General features: G+C 38.4%; 1 protein-coding gene across 2 annotated transcripts in view; it reads left to right on the top strand.

The window, feature by feature from the left end:
- The window catches only part of GABRG3 (gamma-aminobutyric acid (GABA) A receptor, gamma 3), a 332,814-nt gene extending 326,542 nt beyond the window's left edge, over nt 1-6,272 (top strand). Inside the window, exons 8-10 of one of the 2 annotated variants that reach the window (XM_010580474.1) lie at nt 1,829-2,025; nt 3,560-3,589; nt 5,994-6,272. In XM_010580474.1, the coding sequence (XP_010578776.1) occupies nt 1,829-2,025; nt 3,560-3,589; nt 5,994-6,272 (506 nt within the window). The remainder of the gene's footprint in view (nt 1-1,828; nt 2,026-3,559; nt 3,590-5,993) is intronic. The other variant, XM_010580475.1, reaches the window with a different exon arrangement.
- Nucleotides 6,273-20,352: the final 14,080 nt, after the last annotated feature.

The raw sequence follows: 20,352 nt of genomic DNA, 5'->3' as shown, positions 1-20,352 counted from the left end.
AAATGTGTGTTAGAAAGTGTTAAAGAAGTTCATTTCATATTGTAGAGTATGTCATAGTCTGGATGCAGTTCTCCTGAATTTAGCGTCTCCCAAGGCCTGAGTCAGGGTCATAGAAAAACTCTAATTAAGCTATTGCTAGGAAGGGCCAAATCAAGGCTAGTGAGTCAACACATTTTGCAGTTGGGCATCTTTGCAGTTGACTACTGTGACGAATGGCTAAGGATGAGCTTTGTCTCTGGAGCTTTCTAAAAGCATCAGCTAGTTACAGAACTGATGTTGAGGGATCTGGAGAGGTTGCTGGATCATGGCAGCCACATGTGCTTATATTGGGAGGTGACATAGATGACAAGAAACAGAAATATTTTCCCCGTAGCTTTTAGATGTCCAAGGTACACACAAAGTCCATGTTTCCGCTTCCTATCAGCATTGCCTTCATCTTGATTATTGGGTTGTGTTTTTTTCAGCAACCTTGTTTGTTTGATTGTTTGTTTGTTTGTTTGTTTGTTTCTGCATAGTGGATATTTAAGGAGTACAATTAGTTATTATTCATTGTAGAAGAAGGTTGGGGCCCAGGCAATAACCTGCTTTCTGGCTCTTCCAGACTTTATGACAGTTCGAGTGAGGAGAGTTATTCTTGTGAGTTGCTGTAGTTTCTATCAAATGCTACAAATCAGAGGTAGGCATTCCTTCATAAACAGAAAGTAGTCAAAAGTAATCCACAGATACTTATTTGTCTCTGGAGTGCTGTTTGTGGGAAGTAATTTTACTATAAGGCATAATTTAAGTCATCCCCCGCCATTTCAAACACTGTGTACCATTGCAAAATATCACTTTAACTATAAAAAGAAAGATTACCTTATCGTTATGTTGTTTTTAGAGCAGGTTCTCTCTTGAGACTTATTTGAGCGAGAGCTTTATTTTTCTTCCTAACCTAGTGAGGAGTTTTATTTTTTCTATCAGAAGGCTTGCAGTTCATAACAAATAATTAAAAGCTTCAGTCCAAAGTGGGAATGAAAAGACTTCTATTCCTCAGGAATGAAGAGAAATTATATGAATTACCAACAGCCAAATAACTGACATCCCATAGAATTTCATTCTAGGACTGGTTTTATTGTTTCAGGATATTTCACACTAAATAATTCCCATTATATTCATTATTACTAAATCAGTCTAAGATGTGATGCTTTGTATGAATTAAAAAGGCTATTTCCATTAAGGTTACATCTGAAGTTTGCGTGAGAGCCTGTTTTCCCTTATTGCGAAGGAAAATAGCAGTGGAGGACTCCCAAGAAAGCAGCAGTGTGAAAAGATTTTTTCAAAATTCATGGTCAGAACTTTGCAGCAAATTTTCCTTTCTTCCCCCCTCCTTTTTTTTCTTTTTTGAGCACAAGATTTTTCATGACAGCAGTACTGCTGTGAAAAAGACCGTATTTTCTCCATTATTTTCCAGGTTTATTATTTTTTATTTTTCTGGGTTTAGTATCTTTTCTGGTTTATATTTTTCTTCAAAAATTTCTTCTTTCTCTCCTTCTCACTCACCCCCGACTCCAACCTAACTGGGACCAGAAAAAGGAAGAGATGAGGAAAAGCATACTGAGAGGCATGGGAATGTCACTTTTGCAAAGACGAATACAAATAGCTGAGGTGTTTACAAAATACCACTGGCTTTACCAAAGTTATTTTTCATAATTTTTTTCTACTACCAAATGAAATTAATGAATTATTTGGATACACTTTGCATTTCTGTTTTCTATGGTTGTTTCTAAAGAGTCTTCTGCGACATGGAGAAATGATGTTGCATACAATTAAATCAAGTTTCTCTTTGCAGGCATCACCACAGTATTGACCATGACAACTTTGAGTACCATTGCAAGAAAGTCATTACCCCGTGTCTCCTATGTCACTGCTATGGATTTGTTTGTGACTGTATGCTTTCTATTTGTCTTTGCTGCTCTGATGGAGTATGCAACCCTCAACTACTACTCAAGTTGCAGGAAACCAAACTGTACTAAGAAGAAAAAGTCGGTAAGATGGGAGCATTTAAATATCTTTTCTAGCATGTCCATGGCTCAGAGAGTGGAGAATCATTCGATAGCCTGTAATTCCATGATACTCTGCTCCTCTGAGCTCTTCCCAGTTTATGGTGTGATCTGCCCTGAAAGCTGATGGAAAACAGCTGCAGTAACAGTAGAAGCAGTTATGTGCATGTTGAGTAAGGTCCGTTTCTAACAGAAGCGGCCTGCTGACCATGAGGCAGCAACCCTGCCTACGCGTCTTTTGTCCTCCAGTTACTGTGCTGGTAGTCATAAAGGGCTCCCACTGAAACAGATTGCATAGCTTGTTACACAAATATATGCACATCAGTGTGTATTCAAATACACCTGCTATTTCATGGCTTGACAGGTCTAGAAATATTTATGAACTTTACAAATGGGATTTCAATGTCTCCACTGGGAACCAGCACTTGGTTTGAGCCCTATGGACAAAGGGCCTTGTTCCCAAGTGCAAAAACAGGAAGTCGCTTGCAAAGGTTTTATGCATGGCTGCATTTTTGGCCAAAAAGATACTTCCAAGAGTAATGCCCAGACACACACAAAAGCTGTTTATTCAGAATCAGTTAAAACAATCATGCAGGAAGAATTGGCTGGTGTACTTCATAACTGAGTACAAGGATGAGAGGGGGCTGTATAATGGAGAAAAATTTCAGTATAAACATAGGGAAAGGGAAGTGAGTTGTCCACTCAAGGTCAGTGGAAAATCTTATGTGTTTGAGATTGGTAATTGGAGATGTTGAAAGCCATTTTGCATAATGGAGGAAATAAGGACATTTGAAATCAGAAATACAAAGCCAAATAGGAAAAATGTGAACGAGGAAATTGAAGAGAGAATGCTAAATTCAGGGAATAATAGGTCATGAGGTAAAAAGGGATTGAATGAAGAGCTATAGAAAATGATTAAATGAAGAACTAATGAAGGAAAAGCTGAAACAAATATGGAATTAGAGAAAGCCTAGAAAGCCATAGACTTAGTCAATGAAAACTCCATTAAACCTCTAATAGCTTCTTGTAAAAATGCATTGCACACAAAAGGCAAAAGAGTACCAAAAGAAAAGTGTGAGACAATCAAAATGAACTTGCTAATGATCAAACTAAAATTGCCATCCTATAGAAAGACTGAATGAAAAAGTCACGAGTATCTCTGTGAGTAGGATGTATTTCCAGACATGTGAATGAAGATGAGGGAAAGCATGCAACATTGATGAGATTTAAATTAACACAAGAACAAATGCTCACTTAGCTATTGTTTGCTAAATAAATAAATGTAATGGGTTGAATAAAGATTTAAAGTGGATGGAAACTAGGTGTGCACTCTGCTGAGGTTTCATGTAGTTTTAAAGTGTACAGAATGTTATGCTGAATGTATAGCATACTCAGCATGATGTGTTTTATGAACAAATGCATTTAAAGGCTTTGTTTAAGGAATGCTTTGGAACATTAGATGCATATGAAGCAATAAGTATGTTTTCTTCTTAATAATTCTTTTGTTATCTGTATTTAAGCTACCTGATGTCAGTTTTGGTCATGTGATGGTAAGTAAGCTATTTTATTCCATGAGAGCAATGGAGGCATGAATATATAGTTGACATTTACTTGCAATAATTCCTGAGAAAGCTGTAACGCTATGTTATGCTTTACCATGACTTCACTATAAATATTGTTTTGCTTTTTTGTAAAAGGTCAGTTTGTTTTTGGCTGTGGCAGAGGAACATAGCTGCCTCTTTCTATAAGGACTTATCGAATGATTTGGGAGAGAGAAGGGTCAAGTGTAGAATATTATGTGTTATTTTTACCTCAAAATTTTGTGTGTCTACTTTATACAATACTGCAGCTTCTCATTACATTTTATAAAAAGTAATAAGCACAAGTTATGTCATAAACTTATAGGGAGCTTTAACTGTTTCATAGAAAATAATTCATTTATTTATATCTGTAAAATCTTTAGCAAGCTTTCAGGTGGATTTTCAAATAGGTATCTAGTCACTTCAGGACCCCTCCTAGCTGACAGAGATTAAAGCAGCCAGATTAATCTCTCTGTATTATCAGGGCATTTATTTTATCTTCTGTCCTGAGCAGATAGATGATATAACAAAACAACAACAAAAAAACCCAAACTATTGATTGATGAGAAAGTTTCCTTTACAGAACCAGGGCACTTATTTATCTTCACTTACCAAAATCATCTGGAGAGATCTAACTTAGCCTTTCTTCTTTTTAACATAAATATTGTAGCCAGGCATAGAAAATTTCAGTCCCTGAGTAGAAAATTTTCATAAAGGCCTGCAATAAATGAACAATATATGACACAGTGGTATAGAAAAATTCCATGTATACTTTAGTCATAGCTTTTTTCTCCCCAAAGTGCTACAGTCAAAAAATGATTGCTTATACAATAATCTGAGACCTTTTCCATGTGGCAGCACATTGTAAAGCTCTGAAACCAGCCACCTGAAACTTTACGAATGAGAGAGAAGACCATGAGGGAGTAATTTCTGTCATCTAATCTCAGAGATAAAGTCATTCACAACAAATAGATTTGCAATAATCTCCTTCTAAACTGCAGTCTGTTCACAGTCGACAGCACAATGCACCTGAGAGAACTTAGCCATTTACTTATGATGAGATGACTTGTGTCCTAGAAGTAATTGGCTGGAGATACCATAGGGCAGTTGTTCAGATGCAGTTATCTATATTGGAGATGCCAACACCTAAGCAGAGAGATGCCATGTCAAGTTCTTAGCTCAGGGACCAGCATTTTTAATGACATGGGTAATATTATCATGTGCCAAACCAAAGGTTTTGTAGAAAGAAAATTAAGTCAATAGAAACAGGAAAATTTCCACTGAGGCACATCAGTCATATCACTGATGTGTTTCACATCCAGAGTGAAAGTTTTCAGATACGGCCCAGCACATTCAACAGGAACAATTGAGTACTATGTATAGTAAGTGTGGAAGCTGGGGCCCAGACCATCCTCCAGAATGCAAACAGGCACGATGCAGAGGTGTGAATAGCTTGTTAGTGCATACCCAGTATGCTTCTGCAGGCAAATGCAGTGCTCAGCGCAATCTCAGGGAGCTGAAGGACCCCCAGGTTGGAGAAAACTGTGCTGACAGGACTGGAGTCTGCTTTGTCGGGGCGGTGCAGACAGGCAGCAAAGCTGATGGGACCTTTCCTAGTGATGCCAGTGGAGGAGGTGACATTTGTGAGGATGGAATGGGTGGCTCGATGAGAGAGAAGACTATTGTGAGAAAGCACCTCTCATGAAAAGGAAATGGTGTGACAGAAAAGCTGACAAAGTGTAAATAAGGAGAACATTGAAGAAGGAGAGGTCTGTAGGTGCAAGTGGTACTGCGAGGATGTGTGATACCAGAGTGTCCTATTTCTGAGCACGGTTAGTGTGATAAACACTAAGGGGACATGCCTAGGGATGGCATTTTGAAATCCTGTACTGAAATCATCACTATCTGTTGCTGACCATATCTGTTTTTATAAATCATCTCAAAGAGGCAGTGAATGCAGCTATACTAAGTGGAGATTGTTCAGTAATTAAATGGGGAGGGGGGACATCTTCCTTATTTTTCAGAATCCATTCTTAAATGTAGTAGCTGCAAGTGTTTAAAGCAACTTGCAAATAATATTCTGACAGGCAAGTGAACTCCTAAGTGTGAAACAATGATTACTAGGAAATATATGCTTGAGTCACCCAAGTAGAAAATACACCTAGAATTATTCAGCTTGCTGCTCCACAATGTCTCTATGGAAGTTCATCTGAAAATCTTTTTTTGAGGGAAAGAAAGATGCTCCCTAAATCTAGAATTCCTATAGTATTGACCTCTTATTCTCAGCTCCTGTGATTTTTTCCCATGAGTATTAATTGTGATCTGCACCATCCATGGAAGATATCAAACTGTTGGTTTCTTTTTCTCTCCTCAGAATTATTCTGTACTTGATATGAGACCACCAACTACAGTCATCACATTGAACAATGCCATGTACTGGCAAGAATTTGAAGATGCGTGTGTCTATGAATGTCTGGATGGGAAAGACTGCCAGAGCTTTTTCTGTTGTTATGAAGAGTGTAAATCAGGCTCATGGAGGAGAGGACGGATTCACATAGACATCTTAGAACTGGACTCTTACTCTAGGGTCTTTTTTCCTACATCCTTCCTGCTGTTTAACCTGGTCTACTGGGTTGGATACCTCTATCTTTAAATGTTGCCTGTAGTGGTGAAGACTGCTGTTTTCACACTGTGGAGGGATGGTGAAAGTGCAGAAAAAGTGAAGGACATGGTCAGTTTCATCTCAAATTATAAAGGCCACATTAACCTTCACCATCACAGAGCCTGATGAAGAATTTTAATATATAATTGCCTGAAAAAGAAAAACATGGAAGAATTCTCTCCTTACTGCTATTCATTTTAAGGAAAAGATTCTTACAAAATTCAGCTGAATTTGTAGTGTAAGCGATGTTTATGAATAATTCTTGTACATTAGAATCTCTACTATTCTCCCTTGGCATAGAAGCTATACACAGTTCAGGCAAAGGTTAAATATGTCATTTTTGTTTTTCGTTCCCATACTTTCTTCAAAATGCTGCCATATCCCTGAGGCTCAGAGCAACATACACTGGCACTGGCAAATAAGCCAAAGCCAATGAAACCACTCATTTGTATTTAAACTTGCTTGAGCTATGTCCCACAGGTTTTGGAAATATTTCATTGATGATCTCCTTTCTATACAGAAACCACCAAAAGACAGTAAGAAATGTCTCTGGTGGGATCAAAACATGGACGTTACTTTCTGCAAAGGTCTGGGATTCATGGAATTAGCCAGTTACATATTGGTTTTAACTTAAGGTGAAAAGGCAGAGTTATAAGAAAGCTATTATTTTGATATAAATAAAAGACTTGCCTATCTCTGAGGCAGCTGTAGGCATAACTTCTACAGTTTTTCAAGCTTTTAACTGTCTTTTTTATGACTGGTTAAACACAGGATGGTCACTGATTTCTAGATTACTCTCCTTGAAGCAGGACATGATTCCTTCTTGTTTATGTCATTGTAGCAGATCATAGTTGATAGGCCATGAGTAAAAATCCCTATAAATAGCACTAAGAATATGTGACCTTCTTCAGATTGCAATTTACTAAAAAGTGCTTTCATGCATTCTTATTTTTTCTCTCAAAGTTATTTTACAAAATTGAAAAACATGTGTGCCAAAGGTCATTTTTTGTTCCTTCCATAAAGTCAAATACTGCAGTTCTTACTCACAGCAGTTGTTCCCTGAGTCTGAGCTGAAGATTGAACACTTTTGACTTGGATACTGCATTACGGGAACTCAATTGTCTCACTTGGATTAAACATGGAATAGTTGCCACATGTAGAAAAAGCTTGTTTTCATTTTTTTCCTAAACTACGAACTATATTTTACCCTAAAAAGCTATTTTGTACTTTTCAAGCTTTTGACCATTAAATTCTTAAACTACCTATTTTTTCAAAAACTACAGTGTTAAACTAGATTACATCTTTTACAGACTGTCTCAGTAATTGTCATTAAGCAAACAAAACAGATTCAAAATTAAATAGCAATGGCTTTTCACTATCCTTTGGATGACAAATGGTTACAAAAGATTAAAGTTAAAACATGTCTAAAACCAAAATTCTATTCTTTTTCTCTTCTGGAGGACCTGATAGTTTTTTTATCATCTAAAAAATGTGTGTCTCTTCCACACAGTATTTGATAAAAAATGAGTGTAGATGTGATTGAAGAGCAGTTCTTTTTCTCCTCAGAAGGAAAATCCTGCAAACAAGCAAAAACTAATGCAATGGTAATTCTAAAGGAAAGGAAATGCTGTCATGTTCTTTGAAACATCACTGTCTGTCATTGCTGTTGCTCTGTGCTTCCAGTGAGTTTTTAACTGAAAAAAATTACTAACACAGAAGCTAACTGTAGTTATTCAAAATACTTTCTTCTGTTTTTCACTTGCCTAAAATACCAGAGACAGAGCTTGGTTTACGTGGAGGAGGGGAATAAATTCTCTAAGGACTGACAAAATCCAAATTAGAAGCACAGAGAAGAAATATTTTGGGGCAGGATCAAAACCTTATTTTTAGCAAAATCTGCCCAGTCTGGTATTTTCTAAACTCATGATAAGCTTCTGATTTCAAAATACATGCTGAAGTTTTTGCTAACTCTCAGTAGCAAATTACTCTGTAAAATCTATTACTCCGTAAACCTGTGTGTCCTGCACTTGGAATTATGGAGAGATATACTTTCAGCAGTGCAAGAAGGTGATTGAGTTGAAGTTGAATATCCTGCTCTCTAATTATGAATTAATCTACTCTAACAGCCACCTTCAGCCATATTTTGCAAGAATACTAGAAATATTTCAAGCTTATATAAAAGAATGGAAGCAATTATCCTTTAGGGGCCTGATCCTGCAAACCCTCTGCACAATCAATTGATTTTGGTGGGAGTATTGAGACAGATGAGGCACAAGAAGATGCCTTCCACCATTAGATCTTGAACTGGTAAAGTGAGGTTTACCTAGCAATTGCGTACTTGAGTGAATGTCCTGGGAGTAAGTGTGGAAGTGGAACATTCCCATTTTAGATGATGAGCATATACTTTTCTTATACTTCTGCTCATGGCTACCCATTCCTGCTAAAAGCATGCAATCCCATCAGATCCTTCCTTGGAAGACTGATTATGCTAAGTCCATTCATATTGCCTCTGTTTTCTGAGTGCTTTAATAAACAGAAGTTGGAAACATATAATTCCACTTTTTTCCACCGTCCTAACCAAGAAAGAATCTGCAGACACTACTGGCTTCCACTCTTATACTGACAGCAGAGGACATATTCTACTGTGTAATACATTCTACTCTGGGATTATGTGCAAAAAATTGATTTATATGCAAGGTGAGTGGCTGCAGGCTGGCAGGTTCCAGAATGCATTCCTCTGCTTATTCCTAGTTGCTTGGTTTAGCCTCTCTGCTTCACTGCTCTGTGCTTTGGCAGCCACTGAAAAACCATAGAGATCAGGAAGATAAGCTTTCTAGGCTCTGCATCATTCAAAATGCAATTATTCTACACACCTAGATATAGGTGTCCATAAATCTATGTGCCATATCCTTCTGTAGTAGTAAGAATATCCTCATTAACTTCCAGATATTCTTTTGCTTCCTTCGCAAATTGAAAAAAATTAACACTTCTGTGCACTGTCCAATGAGAAATTTAAGAACAACATTTTAGCATTTTAGAACATTTTCTTATCAGATAATTTCATGTTCATGACTTGCATTTAATCAACTACTACTTTTTGTTATTTAGTACTTCTTTTTTACCCTTCCAAGGAACGGAAGGGAACGGAGGAAGGCAAAACCAAATTACTAGTGAAATGAACGCATTTGGATATGTATGTAAAACCACAAAATCAAGTATCTTCACATTACATTCCCTCCTTTTTGAAGTTACAGAAAAAATTGTGAGGGTTTGTTTAGATAACCAACTTTTCCCAGGAGGTTCTAAAGTCAAACCTCTTATTCTCCTCCTTCAGTTAGAAGTTGATGGACAGTGTTTTCCTGCATTGAGGGCAGCATTTTCAAGGCAATTAAGAATGTATAAAAATACTGGTCTGCTTAATTCAGTCTTCTCAGTTCTTCTGGCCCTGATGCCTAGCATACTGACAGCTCCTTCTTTTACAGCCAAGAATAAGCGTACAAGAACTTGCATCCAGTTTATGCTGTCTCCATGTCCAGACCACACAATTTTAATGTAACTTTCTAATCAAGAAGTATGGCTGTAGATTAAAACACCTCAGGCACTTTGATAACCTTTCTTCTCTTTCAGATGCTTATTTTGTCTTTCATCAGCTCTCAACTGTATATTGGTATATTGCACATACCAATAAAACCGATAAAAATTACAAGAGGAAGAATCAAAAAAGCCAGAACTGTCCTCACAGAGACAGCGATGAATAGTGAAGCTAAAAGAGGAGGAAGAAATTATTTTTCACTGCTGTGCAGTTTTCTGTCCCACTACTCTTATTCAATTCTTCCCACCAACTGCCCACAGCTAATTCCAAATCATCCACCTGGTGGTTTGCACATTCATCAGCTGGAACAGCAGTGACACATGAGCCTTTAGATGATAGGAAATCATATTTCTGGAACTGGAGGCATCCTGCCGAATAACTCGGAGAGCTACCTCAAACACTTGCAGCCCTAATGTGTCTGAGTCTAGCATCTCATGTTGCTGCATGAATTTATCACAACTCACCTTACTTGGTAATTTCATGAAAGGAAAGGATGCTTACCTCCTTTTTACACCAAATTTCACCATACATTTAGAAAAATGACTCTGTCCTGCTCCACTAGCCTCACCATCTGGAGGGTCGGTGTTACCTTCTAAGCTGTAAAACAAAGTGCCCACTGCAACTTGTCCATAAGAGACTGTACTTTTCCCATTGGCTGCTCCTTCTGGGTTTCTATAAAGCATTGAGGAAAGGCAAGCCATATTGCATAATTTTAACTGCCCACACAATTAGATGATTTTTTTCACAATATATTCTTCTTCTTGCTTACAGTGAAATCTTTGTGCCTGTTACATTAGTGTGGCTTAGTGCTGTTAGCATTTCTTGATATTGAAGAATATACTATTCCTGGCCCGAGAGTTAGAAAGAGGCACAATGACCTTGCTGGAGTTCTTCCTAAGCACCACAGTGTGTGATCAATAGTCTAGATGATTTCAATTACACATTGAGAATTTGTCTGATTTTTCTTTATTTTTTTAAGCAGTCTGTAGGTTTCTTAATTCTTAACTAGCAAGAAAACTGCAGTGGGATTTCAGCAGTTTAGCAGAATCCTTCCTTCTTCACTCAACAACTTAATTCCACCAAGAGATGCAAAGCATAAACTCAAGGCTGATGTTTACCTCATCCAGGTCACCTCCCAGAAGACTGGCAAAAAAACAGGCAAAAAAAAAAAAAAAAGGCCTTACTTCAAGACTCAGTGGCCTTAATAGTTTTACCTTTTCCCCTGGCATCCATGGTTTCTCTGGAAAACAAACAGAGAATCTACTTTCCTCACCATTTAGGTCACTATTTTAGATGCTAAAAACAAACCTATGTTTTATATCTAAAGTGAAATGATGTTTCAACAGAAAAAATAAGCCCTGTTTGAACTGCATTGCTTTGACAAGTTAAAGAGCAAACTTTTGTACACTGTACCTGTGGTGGATAACTCAAAGAGATATGCTACCCTATAACCCTGTCTAAGACTAAGTCCTGAATTAGGGATAAATATTGTTGTAAGCATCCAATTTACCTAGCAGCTGTTTCTTTAAATAACTTTGGATTGTGACTGAATTCAAGCACTTGGATAGTGACCGCTGACATTCCTCAAGGGAGATATCCAAGATCTGTGTTGATGTGCTCCTGTCTACAAACTTTACTTTCTCTTATTTTTTCTCTTTTGTGGTGGGTCCTCAAGTCAGTGTCTGTATGCATCTGGAGTCCTCAAGGGTTTTCCTAGAAGATATGTGAAATTAGACAATAAAATTCATCATGAAGTTCAGTGCCTCAGAGTTGGGACACCTGAGAATTCTCTACTTGATATCAAAACATGCATTTTGATCTTCTAATCATTTGCTATTTATGAAGGACAAAGTAAGACAGCAGAAGACACGTAGTTATGTTTATTCATATGTCTGGGCTGGCTTTCTTAAGGACTGAACCAGGCAAACCAGGCACTGATAGTGAGTTATTTGCCAGGTATTCTTTTATCTAGGTAATGAATGACACTAAACAGAGGAGCCACAACAACCTGTTTAGTGTCATGGAAGCACTCGCGTAACTCAGCTTTACTTGGAGGCCTAAGCCAGCCTGCAGAGCTTCTTATAGGGGAACCCAGGTGCTCCCTTTAGTGTTTAATACAGCACTTAGTATCTCCTAATGTCTCTTTACCTTCTTGGAGCCTATGGCAGCGCTTGGGAGAGATGAAGCTGTACTGACACAAGGTATTATAAAATATGAAGAATGAAATATCCACAGTGAAGGTGGTGATGGCTTGTTATTGAGACTGTGTTATGATTACAAGTTTTAAAGAAACGGCCTCTAGGTCTGAGTCAAAAACTTCCTCCATCAATCAAGACCATTGACCAGAAGAGGGGGTTAAGTTAAAATATTCTTACAAGCAAACAGGAAGAGCTTTGGATCATATTCTGGCAGGGTTGAGTAGCCATTGACTAGCTTCAAAGCTTGTGGAGAGCAGATTTGTAACTTAAGTACTTAAAGTTAGATTTGTGATTTACGTACTTAAAGTAAGGCCTAAAACAGGTAAATGCCAAAATTTCTAAATTGCACATTAATAGAAAATGGATGAAGAGAACAATATTGATGACATATTTTAAAAAAACTGCTGACAAATGAATGTGGAACAGAACATGCTACAGAGTCCATTCCATACTTACAGACCACATGGGATCCTTAAAATGTGAGCTGCTGTTGAACTCATGGAAAGCTGGTAAAATAATTGCATCTGACAGTATTACACAGGCAGACCAGGGAAGTATGGCACTGCCAGACAGAGCACTCCGAAGGAAACAAAATTTCAGAATAAGCTTCCACCAAAAAGCATTCCTCTGAACAACAGTGGGAAACCTTGTGCAGAGAGATTACAGTATCAGTCCCCCATACTCTCTTTTGTAGTCATTAAGGAGTCCTGTGACTATTGTCATCCACAGTCACATGCAATACCAACCGTGAATCATGGATCAACATGTGGCTGTCATAAGTAGGATCGCGGATCGCTAGGCTGGAGGGAATCTGAGCCCAGTCTATGGCTATCACAGGCAGTCATCAAACACCTCATATAATCCTGTTTCAAACTCTCAGTATACTGCTCTCAAAACATTTTTTCCCAGCATGACAACATATGGATTTTTTTTTTAATTTCAAGTGAGTGCAATTTTAGGAATCACATAAAAACTGCCAACTATGTGCCAAATTGAACTTTCTTATAGAACCCAAATAAAATTTTAGATTTCTAATTATCCTTCCTTCCTAAGTTTTTCTTAGGGGTGTGTGATTTCTTTGCTAGCAGTGCAGCTTGTGGCGTCATAGTGAAATGAAAGTACAATTATGTGCCCAATGTGCCTTGAATAATACAGGTAGCACTAGTACCAGTATGTCATTCTAAGTTAGATAGCCATCCTAGTGATCCCCCAGACTGACCTAACCAGAAAAGTCAAACACCCGTGTGCTTCATCTCCTCAAGTTCTCAGACAACGACTTTCCCTTATTGACCACATCCATCCCAGTTTACTTTGTGTTAAGGAGTAGGGCTGTGCGTCTAGAATACTATTTATATTCGTATTTTGATCCCAACATTTGTATTTCTGGATACAAATAAATACACATTATCAGAAAATGCAAGTATTGTGTGCATATGTTGGTGGTTGTATTTTTCTTATAGAAGTTGAGAGCTTAACAAAGTAGAAAGAGACATCTGAAAATTTGCCTAAGAGAAGAGGAACAGTGTGTTACCTTTCTGATAGGGTGTTCTGGAAAGGAATTTCAAAAGAGTCTTTAAAAATATTTTCAATAATCAACATGAGCAGCCAGTAAATTAAAAGATTTAAGGCTGAGGTTTATCTATAGGACTCACATAAAGTGAGAAGAATATCCTACAAAATTCAAAGAGAAATCCAGAAATCAGCTGGGTCTTTTGCATAAACTGCTTGAATGTAAAGACTTCATAATTTAAAAATTGCAATCAAATTTGGTTTCAAAACTTTCCCAATCCCAACATTTTCAGTACACCGAAAGCTAGTTCTTTGGATGTGCTTACACAATGAAATTTACTGGTAAAAATATACTCTGCATTTTTACAAGTATAATTTCTTTGGCAGCCACTTATTGTTAAGTAGGAGTGTCTTGGTTTATCCTCTTCAAATGCAATTTAATTCCTGTCTCTATACATTCATGACCATAGAATGGCCAGTCTTGACCCATTCTGACTGTGATATCCCTATTCCTTTTCAGGATTCCAGTCCATAGTAACACTGGAGCTGACAGCTGGCCTACAGAAAATGCAGAAACTTCCCAGATTTCTCATGATCCCACAGATTCCCCTATCTAAGCTTGTTATATTTATACTTTCTGTATGTTCCTACCACCAAGGGATTTTCTTCCAAAAGAAGTTTTATTTCACAAAAACCAATTACACCTAATTGTTCTGTAGTATTTCATTAAACTTGCACTAAGAAATCTCTTTTCCCTTCAGGAACTTCATTATTTTCACTTACTAGTTTGACATACAATTCATGTTTTACCCCATTTGTGTTTCAATACAACTAGTTACTAGTACTGACCTGTCTACTCAAAAATAAACATAGATTCTGGACTTCCCTAACAGCCCCTGACACTTGTGTTTGACAGACAGTAACCAAGTAGATGTGGTTATGCCCTACACCCCAAAAGAACAGGTAAGCATAATTGTTGCCACAACTATTTGCCTTCTACACATTAGTCCTTAACAGAAACCGTTGTCACTGTGTGAACACAATGCCAGCTGTTCTCCCTTGCAGAGCTTAACCTGGAACACCATCTATATTCTTGCACCCATTCAGAGGGACTGAATGTGAGTTGAGCACATCAGCCCTTCCAGAGATTTAAGGTGCTCCTCCTGACAAATTCAGAAGGCTCTGATACATCTTCCAATTTAATAACATTTCCTGCCCAGTAGGCTCGAGTGTGCAATAAACAATGATGATGAATCGTGCCAATAAGTTCTGCCTTTTTATGTTACCCTCTGTCTCACCACCACAAATCTAGTTAAGAACTGAATTACTGCTTGACAGTTTCAGTTGAAGTAAAGTCAGTCTGTGAAATGGAAAATGAGCAAAGCTGAACATCAGGGAGCTATCCAGAAAGTAAGGAATAAACAGAATAGGTGTTTTCCTACGGACTGATATTAGAAGACCACTGTCACTTAATAGCGATAGTAAAAAAACCTCACAGTTTTAAAGTTGGTTTATAAATGGAAGGTGTCTGCATTAGCAATGCAAAATAATTGATATACGGTAAAGTTTCACATGCAGCAACATGTGCCAGTGGGTTTTTTAATTTATTAATTTGCACGTTTGGTTATTTTTATTATCATTTATTATATGTTCCTCCAGACTGCAACAGAACTGGCCTTAAAAGAAAGATTTTTTCATGTAAGTAAACTCTAGGCCAATGGGAATTTCATTAGCCCATCCTCTAGCTTTGTGCAACCAATGCACATCGTAGACACACATTTTTTCATACTATAGTGGCTTTAGATTCTAGGTTGTCAGAAGTTGGATTATTTTTTATAGAGCAAGTCAGTCTAACAGCATCATGGGTCATAGCAGAGCTGAAAAGGTACCCTTTGATAAGGTGCGGCTAAGTTTTCTGGGGTCTCATAGCTATCAGACAGGAGCCAAAGGTCCACCAGACCACAAAAATAAGGCAAATCAAGAAAAAAGCAGACTCTTGCCCTTCCTATGTAAACAAAGGAGTCCCTGCTATCCTTTCACCTCTAACATCCATCTTTTTGCCCTCCACACCTAAATAGCACTGCTTGAGTCAGATAGGGCAGAGCATTGCTGCTAAGTATCTTCACAGCAGTGAGGGCACTGCAGCCTGTGCCACCCCTCATACCACAGTCCTGTGTGCGTAACAACCAGGAGGGAAAACAGTGTTGAATCCAATAGAGCTCAGTGTGATGGTCACCTGAAATGTATGAAAGAGCAGAGCCTAAGACACAGGAGTGGAGGCTGTGACAGTTCATCCATAAGGCATCCTCAGTGAAAGCAACCATTCATACTTTAATGAAAGATTAGTTTTTATCAAAAAATACTAGATTTGAATACATCTGTCTGTTGATCAAGGCACTACAGAACACAGTAGAAACTGAATTGGCAAAGTTCATACTCAGCCAAAACCTTACCTCTCCCAAACCCTGAGACATTCCAATACTTTTTAGTATGAAATACTGTTGTTTTAAAGATACTCATGCATTTTCTACTAGAAAAAATTTGGTAAATGTCAGGTCAAAGGCTTTGGCCAACATTGTTTTATAGAACTTGCCACTCAAAACAATGGCAACTATAAAAGTTAAATGCAAAATTCCCATTGACTCCACTAATTTCTAGTGTCCATGCTAGATGAAATGTAAATGAAATCTGTAATACTTCTTAATTGATTATACAGAGGTTCTAAGTCAGAATCACCCAAAGACTCACAGGATTCATACTACGTGTATGCTGTCATTAGTACACACCGACAATGCAATTGTCAACATATCTCTGAATATCTTTCAAATTCAGTGAACTATAAACCATTCAATGGTCCACTCCTGGCACTTATGCTGAGGACTAAACAGGCAGAAACCTCATGGAGTTCAGTAAGAAAAAGCATAACTCTCTGTACGAGAGCAGACAAAGCCTGTGCATCAATACAGGCTGGTAACCAGCTAGCAGAGCAGCATGAGAAGCCAGTGAAGGGTGCTGCAATTGCCAGGCTGAATGTAAGGTAACAACGTCTTCTCATCACAGCTGATGCAACTCTATAACGTGCTGTGCTATGGCTGTGCTCCCCAGATCAAAAGAATTTATTACTGCCCTGTGCTCAGCACTGTTGAGTACAGGGCAGTAATTAAATATATGGGTTTTGGCATGTTCTCCCTACCCACAAGGTCTAGGGGGAATACTGAGAAACTAGAGGGGACCTGTTAGGTAGCTGCTAAGATGGTCAGGGCCTAGAGCAGATAAACTGTGAGAAGTTGAGGGAATTGAACTCATTTGGAGCTGAGGCTAAGGCATGTTCTAGTCACAAACTACAACTACTTGAAGGGCGGTTACAAAGACACTGGAGCCAAATTCTCAATCTCTTCTCAGTGTTGCTACAATATAGCAGGGGGCATGAGTTTCACCTTGGGAGGCTGAGGTTGGAGATGAGGAACAGCTTTTTCACCATGCAGTGCTGCAAGAAAGGGGTTGCCTGGAAGGGCTGTGGGAGCTTCCTCCACAGAGGCTTTCAGGACCTGGCTGGACAGAGCCTGACCTAGTGTCGGTGGTAGTCCCCCTTCAAGCACAAGGTTGAACTATATGATCTCCAAAAAAACCCACATTCTAATCAACATTTCTATGATTCTATAAAAGGAATTTTTTGAGCAGTTACCTCTTCCATAAATATTCAACTAGATAAATAGTGAACAATGACATAACTGAAAGCAACATACAAGCTCTCTGCTTTGGCATTGTTGTCATTGTTCATTCTCTGAGCAATTTCTTTTTTCATATAGCACATAAGCCATGTCAGGAATCACTTTATGCTTTCCTAGTGAGACCTCTCAATGCCATCTGGAGATATGGATTTTTTTATGACTATGCAAAGTCCCAATTTGAACAATGTGTATTGCTGCCCCAGTTTTGTCAAATAAAAAAAATCTGTTTATTCTGCAACTTATTAAAAGAAGCATCTGATACCATCCAAATCTTATTTTCCCCTTGCAAATTGGTAAATTATACTATTTCCATATGATGTTGTATGAAGGAAAGTCCCTTAGCTGCTTTTAGTGGGCAACCTACATGCTACATTTCTACATGAATCCAGGCTGCAGTAGGCCAAAGTATTAACTTTGAACATTGAAATGTGTAATTGAGTAACAGGTTCAGTGTTACAGAGGATCTACAGTGTGGTTAAACTGTCTGTAAATGTAGGAAGATACTTCAATGGATGAAAAAACAAACAAACAAAAACCCAACAAACAACCCCCGTAACAAATTCATGACATTTCTAGCCCTTATTGTAATGCGTACTAGAACTTCCAAAGGCATAACTGCAGTCATTTCAGCAACTGGTGGACAACGGATATATATTTTTAACCTCTTTTTATGTGTTACATATACAAATAAAATAACCTCTATCTGCTTATCTGTTTGTGTTTTGCAGCTGATGTGCAGTGTGCAGTTATATCCAGAAGGGTGAAAAAAAGGGTTTTCTACAAGGTTCTTCTTGTAAGTTTCCTCCCCTTTGGCCACGTACTGTACCAGCAATTCACAAGTGAGCGACTGTATGGATAGGTGAACATGGAAAGCTTAGAGGAAGGTTAAGTGATTGAGTTAGTGAGCACATTTCTAGCTAGTATCTTTGGCCCAAAGGTTGCTACTGTATCTGTGTTATGCACGTACACTCATTTTCTTAATAGAGGCATTGAACTCATTAGTTCTGCACATGTGGAATAAAGCTAGATTGAAACTGATGATTGTATGAAGATATTTCCAGTACAGTTATTAATTTCATACATCTATGGAGAAGCCTACGGAAACAATCTAAGCTTTGTGCAAATCAAATCACAGTAGCATCTGCTATGCAGCTGATTCTAGGAAGGGAAGGGTTATTGGAGGTATTGGAAATATCAGGGCGGAGGGCTTTTGGCAGTAGGACCATTCAATGTCCTCATCACATGGCGCTGAGTCTCAGATGAGGCAGTGAAGGGCGGCTTCTGCACAAATAAGCTGGTGCAGAATATATCCTAAGGAGAGTTGAATTCACAGCATGAGCTCATCTACATTGCATCTATGTAAAGTACTGAAATGCAGCTTAGAGCCACAGAGTGGATTCCAGCACTTACACAAGACAACACCCCCAGAAATGCAAAAGCCAGGAAGAGCTCAGGCTGTAGGCAGTAGGCACTTGGGTGATCTATGAAGTGCTATCAGCCTTTTCACATCAGCATGCAGGACTAGAGACATCTGCCTGCTACAGCTCTATGTAGACAGATGGGAGTGCAGTTCTCCCACTGCCTCAAGTGATAGGTGATAGAGAGCAATGCACCCCAGACAGAAAGGGAGGCCTGCAGGTTTAGAAGTGTTGAATATCCAAGACATTGATAATCCTGGGAGGTAATCTGCATATTCACAGGCTTTGCTCCCTATTCTATACGCCCACAGGTATCATTACCACTTCAGCCCTCCCCCATCAAAAAACTGGAACCCCACACCTCTTTCCATGATGTGAGAGTAGATCCATGAGAACAGGAAAAGAAAGGACCCTTCCAAGCAATGTGTTGCTCAAGTTGCTTTTACTGAAGGTGTCTATCAGGCAAAAATAAATTCCTATTTCTATATTACAAAAGTCCAGTCAAATCAAATCTCAATGGAAAAAAAACCCCACAACCCAGCAATACACAGAAAGCAAAGTTCATGTGTCCAAATATAGATATAAATATTGTAGACACTGTCCCTAGAGTTAGTAATCTACATGCCCTCTACAGCTGATGGAGAGGCACAGACACTTCTGGAACACAACTCATCTTATCTTAAAGTAGACATCTGAAATTGGAGTCATATAAACCATACTCTAAAAGAGTTCATTTATATTTCAGCATCTATAAAGGGAGTCTAAAGGGAGTCTAGCCCAGTCATAAATATTTACAATTATGGAAGATGAATCCCACCTACATTATCTCTTAAACAGCAGAAACAGGGATGCTGCAGTGAGGACTGCAGAGCAATAATAGCATAAGAAAGATGTGTAAGCAGTAGTGCAGTTACAAGGAACAGAGATGGATGTGGGGATTTCCCTGTTCTTTTTAGGACTAAAGGAAAATACCAACACAAACATGTCTATAGTACCTGCTATATTATATTGTGTACATTGTGCACCCGCAGTATGACAGCGCAGGCTCCTTGCATTATTAGCACAGCTACAAGGAGCCTTTTTGCTTTGGTAGCATGGAGCTGTGTGTGAGATCACTCACTCTACTGTGGAAGGAGCTCTGGGCTAAAGGGTTTGGACTATTTCTCCAATTCAAGCCATCTGAAGAAAATCAGCTCAAATATTTCTAGATTTCACCACAGCAGTTTCATGCCCAAAGGTACCTATATAAAAAGAAGTATATAGCACAGTGGTCTTGAAAAGTCATGGTCAATTCTCTGTAACACAGCAACCAAGTGTCCCAACTCACTTTCCAGTTAGGTTCTAAATGATCTCAAGCCTTTCTAAACAGGGCAAGGATCAAAAGACAATAACAAGTAGGAAAACAAGATGATGTGGAACAGGAAATAATTGTATTCTGGAGAAAATGCATAGCCTTGTGTTTTTAATGTTACTGCTACTGGATTTGGAATGAGCTTTTCTACATGAAGAATACTCAAGCAGGGTAAGGTGCTGCATGTTATACAGCACACCTAAGTACATATCAGACCTCAGGAGAACAACTCCACAGTTTCTATCATTTTTCTACTGTCATTTTGGAGGTCC

The sequence above is a fragment of the Haliaeetus leucocephalus genome, unplaced genomic scaffold, assembly GCF_000737465.1.
Source record: "Haliaeetus leucocephalus isolate CR32 unplaced genomic scaffold, Haliaeetus_leucocephalus-4.0 Scaffold712, whole genome shotgun sequence".
NCBI lineage: Eukaryota > Metazoa > Chordata > Aves > Accipitriformes > Accipitridae > Haliaeetus > Haliaeetus leucocephalus.
The sequence above is the reverse complement of the archived record's forward strand: the minus strand, read 5'-3'. Positions and strand labels throughout refer to the sequence as shown.